This window comes from Gavia stellata, chromosome 8 (assembly GCF_030936135.1).
Source record: "Gavia stellata isolate bGavSte3 chromosome 8, bGavSte3.hap2, whole genome shotgun sequence".
Lineage (NCBI taxonomy): Eukaryota > Metazoa > Chordata > Aves > Gaviiformes > Gaviidae > Gavia > Gavia stellata.
In genome coordinates this window covers 3095234-3118636 of record NC_082601.1, presented here as the reverse complement: position 1 = coordinate 3118636, position 23403 = coordinate 3095234, and the positions used below count along the sequence as shown (strand labels likewise).

The 23403-nt window shown below is 40.9% G+C and overlaps 1 protein-coding gene across 4 annotated transcripts in view; it reads left to right on the top strand.

Annotated features, from left to right (window-relative positions):
• The window catches only part of KIF5C (kinesin family member 5C), a 78659-nt gene that overhangs the window by 44721 nt on the left and 10535 nt on the right, over positions 1 to 23403 (top strand). For 2 of the 4 annotated variants that reach the window (XM_059820373.1, XM_059820371.1), the window contains 10 exons: positions 1377 to 1481; positions 1826 to 1974; positions 6276 to 6424; positions 9575 to 9750; positions 11857 to 11925; positions 15522 to 15728; positions 16735 to 16885; positions 19296 to 19480; positions 21893 to 22010; positions 23130 to 23206. In XM_059820373.1, coding sequence (XP_059676356.1) covers positions 1377 to 1481; positions 1826 to 1974; positions 6276 to 6424; positions 9575 to 9750; positions 11857 to 11925; positions 15522 to 15728; positions 16735 to 16885; positions 19296 to 19480; positions 21893 to 22010; positions 23130 to 23206 — 1386 coding nt within the window. Of the gene's footprint in view, positions 1 to 1376; positions 1482 to 1825; positions 1975 to 6275; positions 6425 to 9574; positions 9751 to 11856; positions 11926 to 15521; positions 15729 to 16734; positions 16886 to 19291; positions 19481 to 21892; positions 22011 to 23129; positions 23207 to 23403 lie in introns of all 4 variants that reach the window. The other 2 variants (XM_059820370.1, XM_059820372.1) reach the window with 2 other exon arrangements.

The following is a 23403-nucleotide window of genomic DNA, read 5'->3' as shown; positions in this document are numbered from 1 at the left end:
ACAGCAGTTAATGCAGCTATACAGTGAAAATTATTTGAAGCTCCCTGAATGACTGTCTTTGATTGTAGTGACTATTTCTGCTTTCCAGTAGAGAAAAATACTAACCAGAAAAGAACTTGTATCTGTTTATAAAAAGAGTACTGGTCTAGAACAGTACTGCAGTGGAGAAGAAGTTGTTTCTTAGTTCTAATTCTAACGTCTTCTGTAGTGTTCAAAATTGCTTCACTGTAAATGAAATAAATTCATTTAAAACCCCGTCATTTTGCAATGCTATGGATCCTTTATTCAAGCTGGATCCTCGGTAACTACTCTGTGTGTCAAAATAATTAAATAATTGCTCATGATGAAGTAATGTCTCTCATTGTGGTCACAGATTTCTATTTCTTTCTGAAAACAAGAAGTAAAATGAAAGATGTTGTTTGATAGGCTGAGCAGCTTCCAGAATGCTCACTGGGACACACTAGTTGATAACCCATCATTACAATGCGGAAGCCATCCATCAGAGTAATTAATCGTGTTGGTTTCTATTACTGCACATAATACTAAATGTTAAATTCAAAACTCTTAGTGGTGCTTAGAAAATGAGTGCCTAGTCAGGCTCTGCTCTCCTCTGAAAACTACACTTCTGTGATTCATTATTTTCATTTGGACATGGTACAGAAAACCTGAAATAAGGGTTTCCTTGGTAGATTGTCATCTTAAAAGATACAATTATGTTTCCTGTTATGTTATGTGGCATTCCTTTTTAGAGGAAAGTACAGATACTGTAGTTTCAATGTAGAGAAAAATAGATAGCTTTATCCTACATTTCTGTGCCCTCCCACACACACAAAAAAAGAGAGAGAAAAGACTATAAAACTGTGTTGCTGTCTAAAGGAGTGCTGGTCCCAGGCCACCAAGCTCCTTGACTGGGCCACTTTGGGATCCAGATTGTGGGCCAGTGAGCCTTGCATGAGTGAGATTATGCCTTTTCTTCCCTGATATTCTTGGTCCATGCAAGCAAAATACAAAGCCAAGATAATTATTTGGTGGCCACTGAGTGTGTCCTGAGAATATACCTGTGGTGTTCCCTATCTGTGTGGACAGTTTGGTCTTGGAAGTGTCCCCATGTGTCCTCAGGCGAGCACGGACTTAGCGGCTTTTCCCTTAACAAAGTAAGAGTGAGCTTGCTCTTAACGCTGGAAGAAAGGCACAAGTATTACAGGCTCCCGCTAACAAAGATGTGCGTATAAAATTCTCCTCCTTCGTGCTGAGGATAAGCTTGCTTTGTTTTTCTTCCAAGAGCATCTTTAACTGTTGCACTATCTCATTGTAGCTGTGTTTGTACAGACGCTTGCTGATAGCTGAGCCTGACTGTTGCGTGCTCTCTTTGGTAGGTCAGCAAAACTGGAGCGGAGGGCGCTGTTCTTGATGAAGCTAAAAATATCAATAAGTCTTTGTCTGCTTTAGGCAATGTGATATCTGCCTTGGCAGAAGGAACTGTAAGTAATCGTGTTTTGTGTTGTTGAAGAATGGCTTTTTATTTATCTCTTTCTTTGCCGTGCATATAAAGAAATAAGCTACCATTTCAATTCAGAAAGAAGAAAACGTTAGCTTTCCAACCACAAAGCAGTGACACTTTTTTGCTATTCTGCTAAAGATAAGAAACTAATTCTGAGTGATTTCACTTGAGTGGTTATCCAATCTTAGCACAATCAAAACAATTACTCTTCAGGATTGCATGCTTCAAATCCATTAAACTTGTCATTGTCGACTCATGTTCTCTCTCATTACAATATCATTATTTAAAAAAATTGTTCTTGTCTGTTACTTATATTTTGATTAGAAAACCCATGTTCCATACCGAGACAGCAAAATGACCCGAATACTTCAGGATTCCCTGGGTGGGAACTGTAGAACCACCATTGTGATATGCTGCTCTCCTTCTGTGTTCAACGAAGCAGAAACAAAGTCAACCCTGATGTTTGGACAGCGGTGAGTCCTACTCGGCATTAGGCTGGATGACACTTACTCGGGCTCTTCCACGTGTTCTGAGCCAGCCATGCTGAGGGGACCGAGATAAGTAGGCATTTTAAAAGAGGGAGGTTATGGTATTGTTCAAAAATAGTACTGGAGAACTTGAGAAAATTGTCTCTTTAACATTTTTCTGGTACCATAGGGAATAATGTTGGCCAGCAGCTGCACTACTTAGAAGCTCTGGTAATTTTTCTTGCAAAAAGTATAAAGTGTTATAGTAGTTCTTTGAAATTTTATGGGGAAGATAATGGTATTGGGCAGTTTTCTGCTGGCTAACTCAGTGGAAAATGTTCGGTTTTGCTTTATCTGATACTGCTCTTGATGCTTTTAAGATGCGTCTTCTCCTTCTCAGGGATTATTGTTAGGGTGGCAAAAAATTTTTTTTTAATTGTTAAGAAAAATGAAGAATGTGGACATAGTGTAATATTGACAGCTTCAGTAGATTACCATGATAGCTCACAGACATTTTTATGATTGAAGGATCTTAACAATTTAGGAACAAGTCCTCAGAAACAAGCAAGGATAAAATAAATGTGGAAGTGTTCAGAAAGAAAATTTCTTTTCCATTTGTGTTCGTTGCCAGTAGTCATATGAAATACATTTGGAAAGTTTGCAAAAATAGGTCAGGCTCATTACGTAATTACTGCTTTTGTTGCAATTGAGGAGAACACTGATACTTTGGAAAATTGCTCACTTTGTTTTGTGTATGTTTATTTGTGTAATAGCAGAAAGAAAAATACTAGCAAGTTATGGTTGTTTGAAATATGATTTGTTTAACAGTTTATACAGTATGATAAATTTGTCTTTAAAAATGGGCTGTTTTCCACCATGCATAATTTTTGCATCGAAGCCCACAGTGTTAAGGAGCATTTTATATTGGAAAGTAAAATCATGTATAAAAGATTAATCTGACAATCTTCTATTATTTCATTGCCCCACTTTTATCCTTTAATGTGAGCTTTCCTTAGATTTTAGGGAGGGAAGGTGATCTCTTTAGTGTATTCGTATAAGAGTCTGTCAAAGTGCAGGATGGGCAGTGAAGGACAAACAGCCGCAGCTGGGTGAAGTTCCTCTTAGTGGCGAGTTGGGGATTAGTGCAGGTTAGGGCTGGAGGACAGTTCTGCAACACGCTCCCCATCTGGCATTGCCACAGCCAGTATTAACTTGTCATCTGCTGCTGGGATTTGTGGAAGGTGGGGAGGGACCCACGCGCTGCAAGCCAGGTAGCTGCAAAAAGCACCAGTTCCTCTGATCTCCGCTTCCTATAGCAGGTCCTTCCTATAAGCTACTCACTTAAATCACAGCATGCAGGAAAAACTCCCCAAAGGGAACTTCACAGGTCGTTGCAGTAAGTCTTTATGGAAAAGGAAGAAGTGGTCATTAACATATAATCAGGTTAAGGGTTGCTATGCAGTTTTAATTCACCATTGTATGATGAACATAAGTTTAAGTTATTGAAGATACCAAGCTTCTACAGAAATCCTGTATATTATAATGCCACAGAAATTTTGAGCAAATGCAAATATTAAGGTGCAGAAATTAAATAAAGAGTGTTAACAACTCTGAAGTATGATGAGTTGCACAGTTTTTGTTGATGGTAAAAGTTTAAACGTTCTGATGGTTCACAGTTTAAACCTCCCCATGTACAATTTTCTGGCTGCAGGTGATTTCAGACAAGTGTGAATCTTGCACCTCCGTAGACCTGAAGAGCGGTCCCAAAGGTCCTGCTCATTCATTCTGGATGAGGCTCCAGGGCTGTAAAACAGCCGAAGGGACATTTCATTTTAAATAGATGAGTAGGTACTGTGTTAGGTTTCAGTCTGCTTGCTGTTATGCTGAACTCCCTCTCTGCAGGTATGGTTTGAAGTAAAAAGAAATGTAAACAGTAAAATGTAATAGTTGAGATTAAGGGCATTGAAAGGTAGCGTAGCTCTATAAAAATTATTTTATTTTTTAAATCTACATTAAAAGGGGTTTGCTTTTGCTCTGTGATGAGTAACAGTGCTCCAGGATCTCTGGGAAGTCGTATGCTTGGGTGCTTGAGGAAGTGTGTGTAGAGGAAGTCCGGTTTCCACGTTTTTCAGTTTACATTTCTCTTGGTTTCATTTCTCTTTTCAGTAATTGGTAAAACTTGCCTTTCTGTTTGGGGCAAAATAATTCTCAAACCAACTCTGCACATCCTGGCTAGCAGAACTTGAAGCGATGTGACATGACTAACCCTTTTCTAGGAAGAGGAATATTTTTAAGGTGTTCCTTACTGAGGACTAGGATGTCAGCTGAAAGAACTGGGAAAACAGCTAAATACTTTGTGAGGGTGCTTGGTTGGGGTTTATTGTAGGGTTTTTGTTTCTTTGTTTAAAAGCTAAAGAACTGGGCTGAAGTAAGAAAGGGAATAGAAGTAGGAGGACTGGTGATGCACTAGACCTGCAGAGCAGCACATGTGCTATACACACACAGTGTTATTTGTCAGCATTTTGGGTAGGAATATCGCTGTCTACGGGAAGTGGTTTCTTTTACAAGCTCTGTGGTTGTGGTGTTTTATTTTTCTGATGTGACAGTATTAAGGGCCTGAATAACATTAAAGGGAAGGTATATGAGTCGTGGGTGATTACTGGTTCCTCCATTTTTCCTAGCAAAAAAGAATTATATCATCATTAAACTAAGTGTCAGGAGTAAAATTCATCTTCACAGGCCCACTTACACTAATCAACATGTGCATGTACTCTGTTAGTAGTGAGTCGGTTTCTTCTCTTTCTGCTCCATCTTTTTTTGTGTTTTTATATTGATTTTAATTTTAGTTGCTAGTAAGTACTTCATCCATCATTAGGGTAATGCAGTCGATAAACTTTATGGTGTGGCATTTTTTTCACCGGTACAGTTAAATGAGTGGAAACTTGAGCCGTGCTTTTGGCAGAGACGATATGTAAAAGCTAACCATTAGGCGTCTGCATATTTTAAAAGCACAGGGTTATTTTAAATGTTTCTAAGGTAATAAAACTCCTGCTTTCCACATAGTGCAAATCACTGGAGCACAGTTTGGAGTCTGAGGCACAGATATGGGAGTCTTTTCTTGCTGACAAAACCAAGTTTCAGGTTTTTTAGTGATTTTTAAAGGATGTTTTAGCATCATTCAGTGGGAGCTGTGAAGAAAATAATTAAGATCATGTGCCCTCCCCAAAGGAGAGTTGGCCAGAGCATCTATAGCCCATTCCTAGGCGTAGTTTCTTGCATTGGCGTTTCAGCCTGTGCTTTACAAACCTGTAGGAGGTTTGTCTGTTATTCCTCTACTTAGTCTCTATTTTACTCAATAACACTGGAGTCATTTGGAGGGACTCAGTGTCTGAGCAGTGAAGGGCAAAGATCTAAAGCTTTCTTAATTCATACTGATTTGTTTGGCTTTTCTTTTTAAATGCGGATTTGCTAGAGTAGGTGCTGTGCATTTTTGTTCTGCTTGCTTTGCATTTTCTAGGGCAATTGTTTAGGTGCAGTTGGAGCTAAGCAGTTTCACAATAGTGAAGTGGTGGTGGTTGTTGTTAGAAGGGTTTAAATTTTGTGATTTTTGCCTAGAGAGGCAGTGACTCGTGAGCCTGCCTACCATGGCACAGGCATGAGCTCAGGCTCCCTTCCCACTGAGAGCCTTCCTCAGCCCAGCAGCTGGTGGTGACCAGTGGTTTTCCTCCTTCCCTTCCTCCCACCCCCAAAAATGTATTTGAAAGCACTGTTGGGCTTTCAAGAAGGATAAGTTTCCATATCTCTGCTGCACTGTGTTGACATCCTTCATGCTCTGATGCTTGAAATACAGCTGAATTTTGGTGGTGGAGTTTAAGGGATGGTTGTTAAAAGATGGGGCGAGGCCATGGTCAGACGCTGTTGTGGGGTACTCTATGGTGGGTCCCAGGCCAGGAGAAACTGTGAGGTGCCAGCTTACCTAGCAGAGCAGTGATGACAGGACTTGTTCTTGGATTAGGGACAAAACCAGTTTCCAGAGCTTCTCTTTTTGGAGGAATCTGAAGAGGCAGATTCATGTCTGCTCCAAGTCACTGTCTGCTGGATTTTCATATGGAAAAATTTCTGTTGAGGCTTCCAGATGGTGATGGTACTGAGGGTTTGAGAGAAAATGGAATTGTGGCATTGCACTTCAGAAAATAAATTGCAAATGTTTAGTAGTTTCCCTTTGTGTTAAGGAAAAATTTCTGAATCCTTACTGTTGTATTGAGATAAAAGCTGCAGAGCAACTAACACCTGGTTTTGTTGCACAGAGCTAAGACGATTAAGAACACAGTCTCTGTGAATCTGGAGCTGACTGCGGAGGAGTGGAAGAAAAAGTACGAGAAGGAGAAGGACAAAAACAAGAGTCTAAAGAATGTTATCCAGCATCTAGAGCTGGAACTGAACAGGTGGAGAAACGGTACGTACCAGAAAATGGGAATGGGTACAGGTCTTTGTATTTTTAAGTTACGTATGTTTAAATCTTGCCTTAAATCACAAGAGTCATACTAATTCTAAGCTCACCATCCAGAGGTGTAGCTCATGCTTCATAATAACTGAAAGGTGAAGAATCAAAAACCAGGGAAAGCAGCGGCAGCCGTTTACAGAAGGTACCATTTTAAATGCCAAAACAAGCATGATAGCAGATGTAGAGAATACAGGAAGACATCAATAAGTTTTAATAATGTTAGTAATATTAATAAAGAAAAGGCAAAATGTCATTATGTTTGGCTTTGTTGTTGTCTTTTTTTTTTAAAAAAGAACTCTGCTCCTCAGGCATGAGAATCAGTTCTGTTGTACTTTAAGGTAACCAGATCTTGGGGGATTTTTTTATAATTGAGTTTAACATTAAAATAATTAGTCCTTTAGTACAACGATTAGGAGTGTCATCTGGTTAGAAGAATCACCACTTGTCTCCTTCTGTGGCTTCTAAGTGAAATTTATGTTGAGAATGGCCAATTTTCTGTTTGGAAACATAGGGAATTGCTGTTCAGGGTAGGATCAAGTGTAGGATGGTAGAGGAGGAAGAATATTTTTATGCATACATACAAATTAAAGAATTTTTATTTAATCTGGAATGTTGACCAATAATTTTAGCAAACCATCCTTTTAATTTTTTATTCCACATATTAAAAAAAAAAATAAATCTAACCCCAAACTCCAAACCAACAAACAACCCCCCAACCCAAAGAAACCAACCATGCTTTCCCCTTGTACCCTGAAATCCCAGCAAAGCCCCAACAGTAAATACTGCTTCTTTGGAGTAATTTTTATTTTCTAAATTGCTTGTCATCCAAGTCCTACGTGTTGGTGCGTCTTGCAGTTCAATAGTATGTAACTCTTGGAAACGTGAAGTATCTAAAGCGAGAACAAATCTGTGATTTCATTATTAGTCACAATTTGTCATGCACAGTCAAGTCTGGTTTTGAACATCCTGGGTGAAATCACTACTTAAAAGATAATACCTGACCTTTATGGGTGCAAAAAATTGTTCCTCTTTCAGCTCCCTGTGCTGTTTACTTGCCTTTCAGATGAGATCGTTACCTAACGATTGCGTTCTGTATCTTTCTCTGGAGACTTCAGCACAGGGAATATTTCCCTTATCAGCATAGCGCAATTGCTATGGAGACGGTCGGTCTGCTGGTGGTGTTGAGGAGTGCTGGGGATTTATAACCCGCTCCTGTTCTGCGTATTTCATTCTGTGTTTGCTAAATATGACGACTTTAATTTCCTTCCCATTCTAGAAACATTTTTTTAGAAAAACCTGGCTAGATCCTTTCTATATGCCACGTAAACAAGCCTTACAACATGCTTTCTCTATTGTTTTGTCTAAATATACACACCTCCTCTTCCCTGCCATCTGTCCTGCTTTTCTCATTGGCGTTACCCAGCAATACATTCAATGCATTCAAAATACTATTGATTTCTTGTCTGACCTTCTGAAATAGCATCGTTTGGAAGGATATTCTGTCAAAGGAGGCTCTTTACAAATGAAAGTGTCGCAGAAATTACATCTTGAATATGAAATACAAGGTAGATGCATAAATATTTCATTGGTGTAGGTTATTCTGTAAATTTGGAGACTAATATATAAAATAAAATTATAGCAGCAAATGGGTGTGCCCAGTTCCCACTGAAGCAGTGTTTCAGCAGCCCTGTATCCAAGTGCACAATTTGGTCTGTGTTGTTCTCGTCCAAACATCTCTATCAAATTTAGCCTCCCCCCCTCCTTTCACCTGTGGTAGTCTGCTATACAAAGCTTCCGAGTTAGGTGAAATACCACAATGAAATGAAAATCTGAAGATTCATTTTGGGAGGCTCCTTATGGATTCTCCGCAGCCTGAGGAGTGCTGCCATGTGTGCAAGGTCCCACAGTCTGACCGAGCCCACTTTTCCTAGTCTGCTCCAGTGAAATGCAACAATGAAAAATTAATTTACATTTTTCTCATTAATGATATAAAATATCATCAAGCCATTAGCAATAGGGCAAAAAGTATTTTGAGTGTAGTACTTTTATGGAGGTTATGGTGCTTGATTTCAAGTTCTTCTTTTCCATTCTTTAAGCTTGAAAAAATTATCTTCTCCGTTAGTTGGTTGTGCTCTTTCATGCCCTGTTTTGTTTTGCTTTGGGGCCTGAATTAGCCTGCATTTTTGTTTTTTGATATATTTCTCCTGTTTACTTGTTTCCTTGCCAGTAAGATAAATAGTGCCTGCACTGTTTTGGCAAGAGGAATGGTTAGTAAAGCTTTATGGGACTAAAATATTGTAGCTTTTCATAGAAATGGAAAAAAACTGTTTGTGCAGAAGGGTTGGATGCAACCTTCCCGCACCTCGAGCAATGCGTGCAGCATTCAGCAGCTCGCAGAGTCTCTCACCAGACTCTAATAAGAGTAGATTCAATTTCTGGCATGAGCACCTTGCCTATCCCTCTTCACTGAACTGCAGCAGGCTCCTAATTGCAATATTCCTCGGAGAAAATGATTTTGAAAGAAAATGTATAGGAAGAACATCCTATCTGGTATGCATAGGCAACATCTGAAAATTGGTCCATGCTCTTTAATTTTAGATGTGACACGGCAGAAGGTGAATATCGTTTTAAATGCAGCTGTCTTGCTTGTTGTCCTGATGCTTTAGCAGTTCATTATGGGGGGGGAGAGTTGATAAGGCAGTTGGAAATCTGGAGAGGAAGAGACAGGTAATTGCCAGTAGGCTTTAGGCTGAAAGGCGGGTTTTTTTCCTCCTTATTTACACTTCTGTTAATCCATAGAGCTAATCCTATCTATAGAGGGCTCAAGTAAAAGGAGAGTGCTTTTAATGGCAGCCATTGGAACTGTTGCTGCATTTTGTGTGTTTGTGTTTCTAACTGTGGAGAATGAATGGCCATCCTTCCACACCTAGCTTGGCCTCTCATTTGTACGCATGGCAGTTGCCTGCCTTGCGCAGCTGGATATGGCCCTTCTTTCCTTTGCTGATTCCCTCTTGACAACTGTGAAGGACCAGCCTAGGATGTCCATGGGTTTGGGCAACCCTGTCTCTTGGGTTGTAATGGCCATGGATTGTGTGCCTGCAGGAGAAGCTGTGCCTGAAGATGAACAGATCAGCGCAAAGGACCAGAAGAACCTGGAGCCTTGTGATAACACCCCGATTATTGACAACATCACACCGGTTGTTGCCAGCATCTCGACAGAGGAGAAGCAGAAATATGATGAGGAGATTGCCAGTCTTTACAGACAGCTGGATGATAAGGTGTGAACCTTTGGCTTGACTCCATTCTCTGGGTGTAAACGGAAAACTAAGCCAAAATGGGTGGGTGTCTCTCTGTATTTCTTGAGCACCATGAACTGGAAAATGTCCCAAAGTTCAAAACATTATCATTGCATAAAACCAGATCTTGTCCTATCATGTCATCTATCTCCTTCTGTTCCCTCTGCAGATAGTATTTGTGTGTATTGTCCATGAAATTGGAGCTAAGTTTGCCTTTCATTTTAAGGGCTTGATACAGGTTTTTCAGCCATCCTTTTCTCCAGTGATTTTTGTAAATACTGTACTCCCTCAGCAAACTGTAACATCATGTCAGAGTCACAGGATTAAAAAAAAAAGGGAGACTTAATATTTTTTATATTTTTTGTATATTAGAATTTTAAGGGAAATATTTAACCATCCCTTGGGTCTCTTTTGTTCATGTTCTAGCTGTGAACACTGCCTGGAGTGGCTTTTGTTTTTTAAAATTTATTTGCACAGCTTGAAATATGTCACTGGCACTTAAAGCTATCAGCAATACATTTACTGAGCACTTGCCATTAATAGCTTTGGCTTGTGTGAAGATAAGAAGTGGGGGGGTGAAAGGCATAGTAAAACCATTGACCTTTATGGATGAGAACAGCTTAAAAGGCTATCTAGCAAAAGTTTTCAGGATAGCTTTAATCTTCAATCAAAACTTCATTTTAACTTTCAATTGTAATTAGCAGGAAAGTATCAGAAAAAAACACCGTTTCCTTGTACGCTAATATTAAAGTTTGGCTGTTTCTGAATACCAAGGGAGGGAGTGGATAGTTGTGTTTACACCTTAACTCTGATGTGCATGAAGTCTCTCTGCACAGTCCGGTTGCACATAGTAGTACGTTGATGGCATTCAAAATAACAGTTAAGGTCTTTAAGAAATTACAGCTTTTCAGTGATGGAGAGTGCATCCTGGTAGCAGTCTCTAGCTTTTACGTATTGATTAGAAAAAGAAAAAAAAGTCAGTCATTCTTTCACTTTCCCTCATCAAAAGTGGCAAAGCCCATTGAATTATCCTTGAGGGAACTGTCAGCAGGTTTGAGTTTTACCCTAGAAAACATGGGAAGCATAATTTGGTGCACTACTGCAGTACTATAGGAAATGAGAAGGTATTTGATCCCCAAAACAAAACCAAAATATCGCCGTTTATAACTTGTTACAGTGTAGACCATTCTTATGTTATATCTGGGACTATAATATTAGCAAATGATTCGATATATTCTACTTGATAGCTGTATTTGCGATCAGAAATCAATCTATTGGCATGCTTGTCAGTGAAACACAAAATATCAATTGACTCTGATAGGGTAAAAAGCAACTATTTATCTTTGGTGAGTTCCTTTAGAGAAGTATATCTATCACAAGAAGAGATGGACTTGGTGAGGGGATGTGCTTGGTGTGCCTTCTGTGGCGTTTCAAAGGAAGGACACGTACAGTGGAGTCCATCATCATTTCTCTTCTGTATTTAAGATCAGTTCCTACCCATGAGGATGCTGTCTTAACAAGGAATTTGAAATGCCAGTTGGATGCCTGGCTGTGCATTACCTGGCAGTATTTTCTTCACGAACTGTGATGGAGTAGCATAATACAAATTCTGCAGTTGAGGGTCCAAGTTCTGTGTTGTGGGTTGAGCTTCCTGCTTCATTAATGCAGTTCAGAGCTAGCTGCAAATTGTAGTTGGTTCATGGATCTGTCTCTAATGATCTCTCTTCAGCTGAAATTTGAGGACAGAGTTGAGGGAGGGAGAGGGTGTGTATGTATTTGTACATCTATAAAACATCACAGGTTGGCAAAATCCCCTGCAAGTTATAAGGTGCAACTCTGATAGCATCAGTGTCTTGTTTTCCATCAGGGACACCTCTGCTTAGGTATATACCAGAGACAACTGCATGGCTACGTTGCTTTTATTGTGTAGCTCTGTGTATGTTTATTTTTCTCTCCTCTCATACCACTCAAACATGCACAAGGTTTGCTATGGCATTAGCCTTCCTTCTTCTCTAGTAGGGGAAATAAAAGTGACCAGACGAGAACTGTGAAAAGAAGCTAAAAATCTCCAACCCTATTTCATTGCAGGATGATGAAATCAACCAGCAGAGCCAGTTGGCTGAAAAACTAAAGCAACAAATGTTGGATCAAGAGGAGGTAAAAAACTAAACAAAGCAAAAAAAACCCCTTACATCTTGCTTATGAGACTCTCTTGTTTGGTTATTCTGTCACAGTTGTTGGCTAGATGTGTTTATATTAACTGGCTAAAATTCAATAGGTAAGAGAAACCTGTGTGACAGCTAGGTTTAAACTTCAAATTTCATAGTATCCTCAGAAGAGCATTAAGCCTTGGTAGCTCCTTATAATAGCAATATGTCTGTATCCTTTCAGGTATCCAGACACTATGGACTGTAGGTCGTTAACAGATTTCCTAGTTTGACAGTATAAACATTACTCCTGGTAATAAATTACTGATGTTCATTATTTTGGCATTGGCAGTTAGAGGCAGTACCGAGAGGAATCTGTGAGGGCTGCCACCGATTTGCTTTAAAATCTTGGATTACTCACTTTAAACATTTTATTTCATTGTTTCTGTCCGTAAAATGAATGTTTGTTGTTTTTAAGATGGGCAATATGATCACTAAACTTATGGTCAAGTCATTTCCTTACCTGTCATTTGTTTACAAGAGGTTTTGAAGATGTAAAATCTGGCAATAACACCAAATCACCAAGTTCCCCAAAAGTTGCTGTGATATTTCTCAGAAGATGGTTTTATGCTGGTTTTCAAACTGCAGGAAACTGGAGAAGGACCATTCAGCCCAAGACTATAATCCTGGTGTGGGAGTTCGCCCATCATTAGCGTTCCAAAACGTTGGTCTCTCTTTGTGCGAAACGCTGCCGTGATTCTCTAGGAGCATGCCTCTCCCAGCTGCCCGAGCCACTTCAGTTGGAGTACAGCATTATGCTGACTGCTTTTTTTGGGTGTGAAACCTCTCTTGTAATTGTAATTATTCTGTCCATATCTCAATCCTTATCCAAGCCCTCAGAAAGGGATTCCAAGGTTTAGCTCCTTAACAGAGAGAGAGCAACATATGAAAGTGTCTGTTACTCGTCACTCATGACTTACCTGCCACCTTTGGGGTTTTATCCTCTTTGAACGAATTACCAGCTTTATTTTACTCCATGATTAAACTCTTCATTCAGTTGCTGCAACTTTCTTTTGATTACCCTGGATTACATGCTACCCATGTCTATGGGTATGCAAATGTAACAGAATTTTATGCGTTCTCAGCAACACATTTTTGTCATACGTGTTATTAAGGCCATCTCACTTTTCCCATCTTTTGTACATTAGTGTTCTCATCTAAAGCTTATTTTTCCATGACAGTTTTTCTTGTGTCTTATTTTTTGGGTGATGTGCATTCCTTTCTTTGTGTTAGATATTTGGGAGCACAGCGTACGCTGGCTTATTCCCCACCCTCTTTGTGTTCCATACTCGATATTACATCTGGAAGATGAATCAAGTTTTCAGTGGCCTCTAATCCTTGCCTTACAGACCACTTTCTTCCCCTTTTTTGCACATGTTCTAGCCTAGCTTTGCTGACTTACTGAAATCTCTGCAGCTGGTGTTGCACCGCTTGTTCAGAAGGCTCAGCTGGTTCATCCGATAGGCTTGTCCGTCTCTTATCTTTGAAAGCTAATGTGGTATTTTTGTTTTCTTCTTTAAGGGAATTGAATTAATTTTTCAAGGTTTTGTCTTCTACATGTAAGCTTCACCTGCGCTGCGGAAGCGATGTACCTGTTCTCTCCAAGAGCTGTGATTAGCTCTGTGATATATGTGCTGCAGAGCAGCTGCCTCACTCTGCTTCCCCCTAATTAACCAGAGTACTTTTTTCTGCTTGATTAAGCTAGCAGGTTAATTATAAATCTAAGGCCTGCCACAGATGGCATTGTGCTGACACTGGTATCTTTTGGTACCTTTTCACCACTGGCTGTTTCTTAGGGTGTGTGTTTTTGGGGGATTCTGAATCTTCCACCCTTGCATCTCGTGTGCTGTGAACAGATCTGTGAAGGGCTGCAGCCATCGTCTCCTTCCCTTTGTTTACAACTGGTCGGTATAATGTGTTATTAATGGCCTTTTGAAATCTTGGTATATTTTTCCACGTTATATCAACAAGAATCTTCTGGGGAGCTGTGTTTATGCTCTAGGTGATATATAACACTTCCCTTTACTTGAAGTCACAGTAATATTCACACAGAAGATTTTTTAAGTAAATGTAAATAATAGTTCCATCTGTGTTTAGCAGAAAGATTATTTTAAGCTATTTTGTTGTTTAAATATTTACATGCCATCTGGCTTTGGCAATTCAGTGGGTTTTTCCGTAACGTGAGTGCACTTCTGAGGCTGCAGCATTACCAGTGAGATAAATTTCCCTTACATCTGAATCCTCTCTTCTCCACTTTGGGCACGTGCCAGCATCTGAAGCTGCCTGGTTGGCTTCCTATTTTCCATTAGCGCTCTGAGCCAAAAAAACCAATGTCTTCTCTGACATTCTCCTTTTAGGTGGTCCGTTTTAGAGGCATGTTTCTGTTTTGTTTGAGGTCTCACACTCAACTTCTTCATGGCCGGGGAGCCAGTGGGTAGTGTTGGGCAGGTCAGGAGAAGTCCACCCAGCACACTTCAGTAGGGCAGATTTTGTTCTACTGTCCAAGAAAGTTGCGGTACAGTAATATTATACTAATCCATACATAGGAAGGCTTGGAAATAAGTGAGTTCTGTGAATGAATGTCCCAACTTTGCTGTTAGGATGAGCAGGAATGCCTCCTCATATCTCATGCACTAGCTTTATATGTTGGTGTTCTTTATTTTATGTTTTTGTTATTCTCAAAAGTACAATATTAGTAATAAATGTTAGGTGGCACCTTTTATTTATTTTCACATCATTCTGCAGTATGTGACTGCTGTTGAGTCTGGTTTTGTGCTAAGAACCCGAAAGCTGAATTGTCGAGACTTTAACATCTGAACGAAGATGGAGTGGTGCAAGGGCAAGGGAGAGAGGACCGTGCAACTGACCTCTTACAATCACCACCATCACTGAAACTTCAGCATCTCTATTAGTAGCATGCAAAGAGTAAACTTACTAAGTTTTACAAATTGGAAATACTCACTAGGATGTGTGAAGTCTGTCTTTTCTTCTTTAGTTAATATTTTGCCTCAGCAAATATGAGCAGCTAATCTGTTTTCAGCATCATGCTTCAGATGATGACTAAGAATTATCATCATAGGTTTTCTTATCAAAATTTTCCTCTAATGCCCCAAGATCTTTGAGACTGCCTCAGAGAGCCCTTTTACTTGGTTCAGTTCAAAGCTGTGATTCCATGTTTAAACATTTTACTTTGTGGTATTTTTTTGGTCCTAGTTGCAGCATTGGATTGAGGGCAGAAAATTTATTTGGAGCTATGATGCTTTTAAAATAAGTTTCTGCCTCAATCTTGTGTCATAATAGGATTTGATTAAGATTTTTCTTTTCATTGAAGTTCAGAGCCTTTTTTGCTTCCTTCAAATACGTTTATGCTGAAACTGATGCTGGTTTTGGTAGAGTAGCAGGATTTCTTCTATCTTGCTTTCTTTCTCTCGCACACAGGCTTGCGTGCTCATGCTTGCTGTCTCTCTTTGGTTTTGCCCTTTTCAATGTTGTCTTTTGAAGGAGTTCTTGGGTGACTTTAATGCTTCTGTGATACCTGGTTTCCAGCTTTTGGCCTCCACTAGGAGAGATTATGAGAAGATTCAAGAGGAGCTGACTCGTCTTCAGATTGAGAACGAAGCAGCGAAAGATGAAGTGAAAGAAGTCCTTCAAGCCCTGGAAGAATTAGCTGTCAATTATGACCAGAAATCCCAAGAAGTGGAGGACAAAACAAGGGCCAACGAGCAGCTGGCTGACGAGCTGGCACAGAAGAGTGTAAGAGCAAGCGGTTTATAGTCCTGGTTCCCTCCTCACCCCCTAACTCTGCACCTCCCCTAAAGATTTCCATAGGCATTCCCAGATAACTGCTAGCCTATGCCACTTCAGGAATCTTTCAGATAGTGCTTCCAAGTACCTTATTATGTAGTTTACAAATTGGAGTAGCAGGGAAGCCGTTAAAAGATCCATATTTGCCGATGCTACCCTCTCTCTTCTATCTTAATTAAACAATAAAATTAAGGTAATTCAGGAGCTGCTGTACGGAAGCTGATGGCAGATTGTGGCTCTCTTGCAGCCTCTATATTTTGCACACCATAGCTGCAACTGAACTGAATGTGAGAACTGGCCATTCTGTGTTTTGGTTATTTAAAAACTGTATTATCCCAGGAAAGACATGAAAAGCTGGTTTACATGAATTGCAGCTTTTTGTGTTTTTTCTGGACTCTGCGCTGTGGAGCAGGGATTTTGTACGGAGTCAGGGGATCTCCAGGAAGGAATCAGAAAAAAATCAGCTTTTTCAGATGATGTTTACTGATCTTAAGTTAAAAATCGGACCTGAGAAAAATCAAGTTTGGCTTACTAGCTTAATACATCCTTGTTCCTTAATTCCTTACACAAACTGAGGAAGCTGTTGTTAACAGGTCTGTTTTCATGGAAGACTTCATTATCCACTTCAGTAAAACAGATTACTGTGAAATCCATTTGAAAAAATTGCATTTTATATCCTTCTATACCTGTTTCTCTGTGATTAACCTTCTTTGACATGTATTATGCAAATAAGATTCTTACCGGAGTTATTGCATTTAATAGATCTAAAGTAGCCTTGTTAGCAAGTGAGTTGTGAAAGTGGATTATGGCAAGGTGGAATTGTACGTGTCAGTACATTGATCCAGTAGGCACGTTCAGGAAAATACAAGACAATGCCGTGTAACCTAGATATCACAGAAGAACCGATGCCCAATCTCTGGAGGGGAGGGTAACTTTTGCTTTTAAACTTTTTCAGAGTGCCCTGACAACGACCCAGAGGGAGCTGGGCCAGTTGCAGGAGCTCAGTAACCATCAGAAGAAGAGAGCTACAGAAATCTTGAATTTGCTGCTTAAGGACCTGGGCGAGATTGGAGGAATCATTGGAACTAACGATGTTAAAACAGTAAGTTGGCTGTCTTTATTGCTTGCCGTCCCGTGTCCCCCGTCCGTGTGTCCGTGTCGTGTCCCCCCCCGCCCCGCCCCCGCCGCAATATAAAAATACTTGATGTGGAATATGTGTGATACAGCAGTCCTTCTCCAGGACACAGCCGTTTAAATCCTGGCTAGAGCACAGAGTGAAATACTGAAGAGGTCTTTGTCTGGGTCAGAGATGGTCAGTGTCTGTGCACACAATTACCACTTTTATTCCCAGCTCAGTGTTTGGGGCCAGACTAACGCAGCCCACCTGTGTGCTGGTGCATTTATTAATGGGGGGTATGGGTTCCCCCGAAACAATACACACGTAGCCCTACTTCTTCGTTAGCTGGCATGACCCAGTCTTCCCAGAACCTGAAGGATCTTTATTGGTGAGATTTGGCTTCTGGATGGCTACCTTCTTGTTTGAAGTTTGTCCCAAAACTGTTGTGTAGCTGAAGGTAAACAGTTCTCAAAGCCAGAGGCCTGTACTAACGGCTGTCCAGGGCACCCAAATGAAAAGATCTGCACAGAAGTGGTGTTTTCTACATACTGGTGTTTATTACCTTTGAACAGTGGCTGGCTTCATCAAAGAGCCCATGCTTTTGTGTGTGTTTCTAAACATAAGGTGCTTTAAAATTACTGATTGCCAGCACTGGTAAATTTGTGCTAGGTACCACATAAATAATTACATGACAGTAAGACCAGCTTAACTTCTGTGTATTGACTAATCACCTTTATAGAGGAAAAATTGCAGAGGATCGTTTTCCTCTAAAGTAAGAAGGTAAGAATGGGAGCGAAGGTGGTTGAAGCGGCAGCAACCTTGGTATCTGAACCTGCCTGGAGATGCTGCAAATTTTGGCCAGCTTTGCTTTGAAATTTGCCTTCTGTGTAGCTCTTGGGTTTACAGATATGGTAGAGGAGGTAGCCTACTCACTTTGTCACACTTCTGTTGTAGATGAGCAAAATGCTAAGTCTCAGAGAGGTTATTTGTACGGTCGTTGCTAAAGGGCACATCTCTGATGGAAACTTTTCATACGCTGGAAAATCTTCCTGGTGATGTTAATGCCATCTTGTCTGTCCGTTTAAAACCACGTGAAAAACAGCAATTGCTAAAACTGGATAAGGAATTAATTTTCAAGATGTATGTAAATTCCTTGCAATGCACTCCATTTTCTTGCTTTTATTTCACTTCTCAGTTTTTGAGCAATGAACTTCCCTGAACATTCAAAGCCAAAAGTGAGTATGTGTGGCTGGAGTGCTTTGAGTTGACTGTGAGAGTTGTTGATATCCTGCTAAAGCCCCCTTAGATCAACAGATGCTCCAGCCCGCTCTTACTGCAGAGGACACCATCCCTGTTGCCTGATGTGGTTATGCAGATGCCAGGACCACAAGACCAGACTTTGCTAGGTGTTACAGCAACCTCTGGTGGCCGTTGTAATAGGAACCATAGGAGATCTTTGAAAATGGAGGCAGAGGCTGTTTGAAACACATTTTTATAGTAACTAAGATGTCAGCATTTTACAGGACAGCTGTCAGTGTAAATAAGGCCAGATTGAGAAGCTTTTAGAAGAATAATTTCAAATTTGTTGGCAATTAGCATTTTCTCAAAGTGTGTCTAATTTCAGACCAGACTGAGGGTTTTAGAAGCAGTTGCATTTTTTTAGGCTGCTGGGAGAAGCTACAGCACTTGTTACCTTCCCCTTGGCGGTGCTGGGAAAGCAAAAACCAGGTGAAGTTGCTAGTCATATGCTCGCTCAAGGAGAACCTTCACAGCTCGTCAGTGGGTTACATGAATTAAGTGATTGAAGAAAAAAATCATGAAGAGAAAGACATACAAATAAAAGGCACCATGTTTAACCAGGGAAGGAAATTATGTATAAATAGAATACTAATATTTAGAGACAAGAGCGATTACTTTTCTCTTGCCAGGTGAGATTTCCAGACCCGTATCTGTCTTACAGCTCCTTATTGAAGAAGCACAACCCTTCAAGAGGAGCCTTCTTTAAGGAGTACTTTGAAAATGCTCCTCAGCTTTTAGCTGCTTGAAAGAAGGAAAATTTCCTGTGCTGGTGACATGAGAAGGTTTCTCCAAAATATGCTCTTCCCATGATGGCGGGCTTGATTACTTTAGATGTTGAACCACTAAATTGATGAAGCGCACTGGCAGTGCAAGCCTTAATTTCTCACTTTTGAGGCTTATCAGTGAAGATTATAAGAAACGGAGTGGTATAACGTGTTATAAAGTTGACCTGAAGGTCTGTGGGTACTCCTTGAGGGCTGCTGTGCTTTCACAGAGGCTTCCTCACTCTAGACGAGTTTCACAGCAGGAAGACTGCTATGCATTGACTTACCTGTAAGAACCACACCTTCAAGATTGCAATCTTCTGTGTGTTTAGTTAGCAGATGTGAACGGGGTGATTGAGGAGGAGTTCACCATGGCACGGCTTTACATCAGCAAGATGAAGTCTGAGGTGAAGTCTCTGGTGAACCGCAGCAAGCAGTTGGAGAGCGCCCAGATAGACTCCAACAGGAAGATGAACGCCAGCGAGAGGGAGCTTGCAGCTTGCCAGCTCCTCATTTCACAAGTATGTTTGTTCCTTCCTTGTCCCTTTGCAGCAAGGTTTGATTTTCTCAGCCTCCTTCCTCATGAAATGTGTGTGCTAGGAGCGAGAAATGAGACCTAAAGGAGCAGAGTGGGGTTTCTCTTGTCTGTTTTGTTGTTTTTTCTCTCTTCTCCCATTCCTCCTCCTCAATGTTTTTCAGCACATTCTGTGGCAAGATCGTGTCCTGCTGTAGGTCTCAAAATGTGTTCTATGGCATTAATACTGAAGATTGTCCTTGGAATGATGTCCTCAGCATGAATTTGTATCTTGTACCTTCACTTTAAAAGCAACCTGAGAAAGGAAGCAGTGATTGTGTCGTTCGGTAGCAAAACATTCGGAGACAACCCCCCCCCATATCTGATCTGTTAGTATGCTACCAAGATAAGTAGGCAGCAATATGTAAAATAATACATTATGGAAAACATTACTAGATAAGATAGAAATCCAGATGGTAGGAGGGCTTCGCAGTGGGTGGCAGTTACAAGCAGTGATGCTTGCTGCAGACTGCTGCAGGAGAGGGGGCTAACTGCTTTGACATGCTCAACTGCTTTGAAGTGGTCAGTTAATCTAAGAAAACCTGGAGCAAGGATAGCCTCTTGTCCTGCAGTAGAATGTCTTTAAGTTCTACTTAATAAAGCTGTAGCTGGAAGCGTGCTTCTTAGTATTACAGGGAGGCTGGAGTCCTGAGGGTATTGACTGTTCAAAAATGCAAAGTAAAAACTATACTTTTCATCCTCTCTTAAAGTAGACCCTGGGCTGGCATGGCCACTGAAGGAAGTCATCCTGCCAACCTGTGCTGCTCCCTTTCCTTGGGAACTTGCATTAGTAAAGCAGATGAAGGCTTGACTGGCAAAGCAGCTGTATGTGTGCTTCTGCTGGCAGGGGAGGAGCAGGAACAGAGCTGGGAATAAAGGTCTCGGCAGCAGGCAGCGGGACAGCCTCTTTCAGCTGTGGTGTTGGCTTACGCTGACCCCGTGAAGGAGTGAGCGGAAGACAGCCTGGCTGCCTCTGTGGGGTTGGTGTTTGTCCTCTTACACTGTAGTCACACTGGAATCACAGAGAGCTTCAATGCTCACAGCTTGTCACAAGCATGATCTAACTGTTGTCCTCAGTACCTGTTTACAGGCAGGAGACTGGAGGTTAGGATTTGAGAGATTTATCCAAGTATTGTGTGTTCATGTGGTGACGAAACCAAGCAGAATTACTCTTAAGCAGGTGATCACCTTGCCTTGGCATCTTGGAGGTTCTACATCTAATCTACATCCATATTGAGGCCTGTCTGTTTTTAAAACTGGGAAGAAGCCAGGTGTTGTTACGCTCAAAATCTTGTTAATGGGCAGATGCACCTTATCTGTAAAGCCACCAAGTAAAAGAAAAACAAAGCAAAGCTGCAAGGCAGGTCAAGAAGATCTCGGAGAGATCAAGCCTGGCAAACCTCAGTCCTGAGGCCTTGCAAACTCAGTCCAAAGCTGGTGGCCTGTTACTACCAATGGCAGTGCCGTATCACAGGGCTACACAGTTACGGTGTTAAGCTTATCCATAAAATGGTGCATCACCACTGCGTGCCATGCCAAGAGTCTCCATTTTGGGGCCAGAACATTTGGAGCCAAGCTGGGACTTGGCCAAATTTCTTATCAGGTTTATTGGAGGACTTACTGCCCAAAGCATGCAACTCGGGTGTGCGCCCTTCCCTTCCTGGAGACCTCGGTGCTGGGAGGGTCTGAACTATTTTAGTTCCTGCTAAGGATTACTCCTCTCTAAGTCTAATCTTTACAGTAGCACCAACCCAGAGGTCTCAACCCCTCTCTGCTGAGGTGAACTTTAAGAACAGTGAACCCCAAGTGTTTCAGTGGCCTTATTAGTAGGATGTAATAATTCCCAGACAGTATCTTAATTTTATCCCCAAATTAGAAAATTTTAATTCAATTTTTGATGTTTTCACTACGTTCTTCACTATTTTCTATTTAAACGTAAGCCCTTCTAGTTCAAAAGGATGTTAGCAAGAAACAAATCATCAGGATGGCTGGGGAAAGTTGAGCTGAGCTTCTGCAGGTTGAAGCATCCGGGAAGCAACCTCAGAAGCCCAGTGTCCAGCTGGTTTTAGAAAGCTGCTGCTGTTCATTTAACATCAAGTTATGAGCTTCCAGTGACGTTTTGGAATTTCTACCTGCGCTGTTCTGTATACGTCTTGGGTTACTAAGCGTGACCTTTTAAAATGCAGTCTGTTTTGATGTGTTAGCTCCTTCCCGGATCTTTTGCTATATTTTCTCCTAGTCATCAGCTCTGGATGTGGAGAGCTTCCTATTTTTCCTCCTTTATGTAGGACAGTACTTGAATTCCTAGGTAACAAGCTGCGCTACTCACATCTCATTGCTATTCCCCTTATCTTTAAAGCATGAAGCAAAGATCAAGTCCCTTACAGACTACATGCAAAATATGGAGCAGAAGAGAAGGCAGCTGGAAGAGTCACAGGACTCTCTCAATGAAGAACTTGCCAAGTTACGTGCTCAAGGTACAACACTGGGTCTTGTGGTCATCATTTCTTTTACCAACTATATGTTAGAAAATTCAGTATTGGCTGAAGTATCGTACGTACAGTAGTCCTACAGCATTTTATTGTCTGCGTAATATTTTGCGGTGAAGACATAAAATTGCGATTCAGAATATTTAACACATTGTACTTCCTTGTAGTACACTACACTTCAGATGAAACAAGAATTATCCCTTTCAGCCTCGTCTGTTCACAATATACAGAGATAGTTAGTTTTTCAAAAGAATCAAAAACTTTATGACAAGCTTTACCTTGTGCTTTAATGATGTGAGAAATAAAAAACCAAACAAACAAAACTTTAGCCAAACAACACCAATCAGTCTTGCTAAACCATAAAATTCTTAGATGTCTGTCTAATTTCAGTTGTTGCTCTGGCAAATGCCCTGCCTCATTCAAAAGGAAGCTGCTTCCCTTAGGAGTGAGTAAAAGGTGTTTCTTTCCTAGCTCCTATGTAGGATCCAGCTGACTTCATTTTAAGAATTACTCTTTTATCCCCTTCTCTTTTAATGTGGAAAATGTGTATCAAAAGCAGTTCCGGCATTGCTAAGCTCCTGTTTTACATATATTTACAATGTGACCTAGTAGCCTTAACACTATCCTGGATTTCTGCACAAGGGATCTTCTCTCACTCCGGGAGCAGCAGGTGGTGACAAGACATTGTTTTTAACACCTCCTGAATTTTTAGAATAGAATTTTTATTCCATCTCCTGATCTTCCTACCCGACTTGTAAGAAATGACCTGCTTCTGTAGGCACCATTTCCCAGCAGAAAGTGAAAGGGGACAAGGGGGACTGGGATATGTAGGCTTATAAGGAGACAAGGGTAGGTTGGAAAGGTGCTGGGTGGGCTGAAAACAATGTGGCCTGTTAATAAAGGAAAAGGGGGTTTGGGCAGTATGGTCACAGCTTTGGGTACTGCAAACCATGGCTGTTTCTGCCCCTCCAAAGCTGTCTCCCCTGATGCCACTGCCCCCTGCAAAAAGAGGAACTGTTTTTTTTTTCTTTTTTCCTTTTAAATGGCTGGGCGTCACACGTCCTGGAACTGTGCGGTTAATTCTCAACTGTCTCCAACTTTAAACAGAAAAAATGCACGAAGTCAGTTTCAAGGATAAGGAGAAGGAGCATCTGACCCGCCTTCAGGATGCAGAGGAGATGAAGGTAGTACGGTGTGCTGCAATTTTAGAGGGCATTTCTCAATGAGATCGTTCATTAAGCTGATAATTAGGGTGTAATTTTGTCTTCCTGTACATGTTGTGTGCTTTTTAGAAAACACTTCCAGCCTCTGTCAGAATTGCCAGCCTCTGTTAGAAAACCTGACCTCAGGTAATTGAGCAACCTTCACAATGTGAAATTAG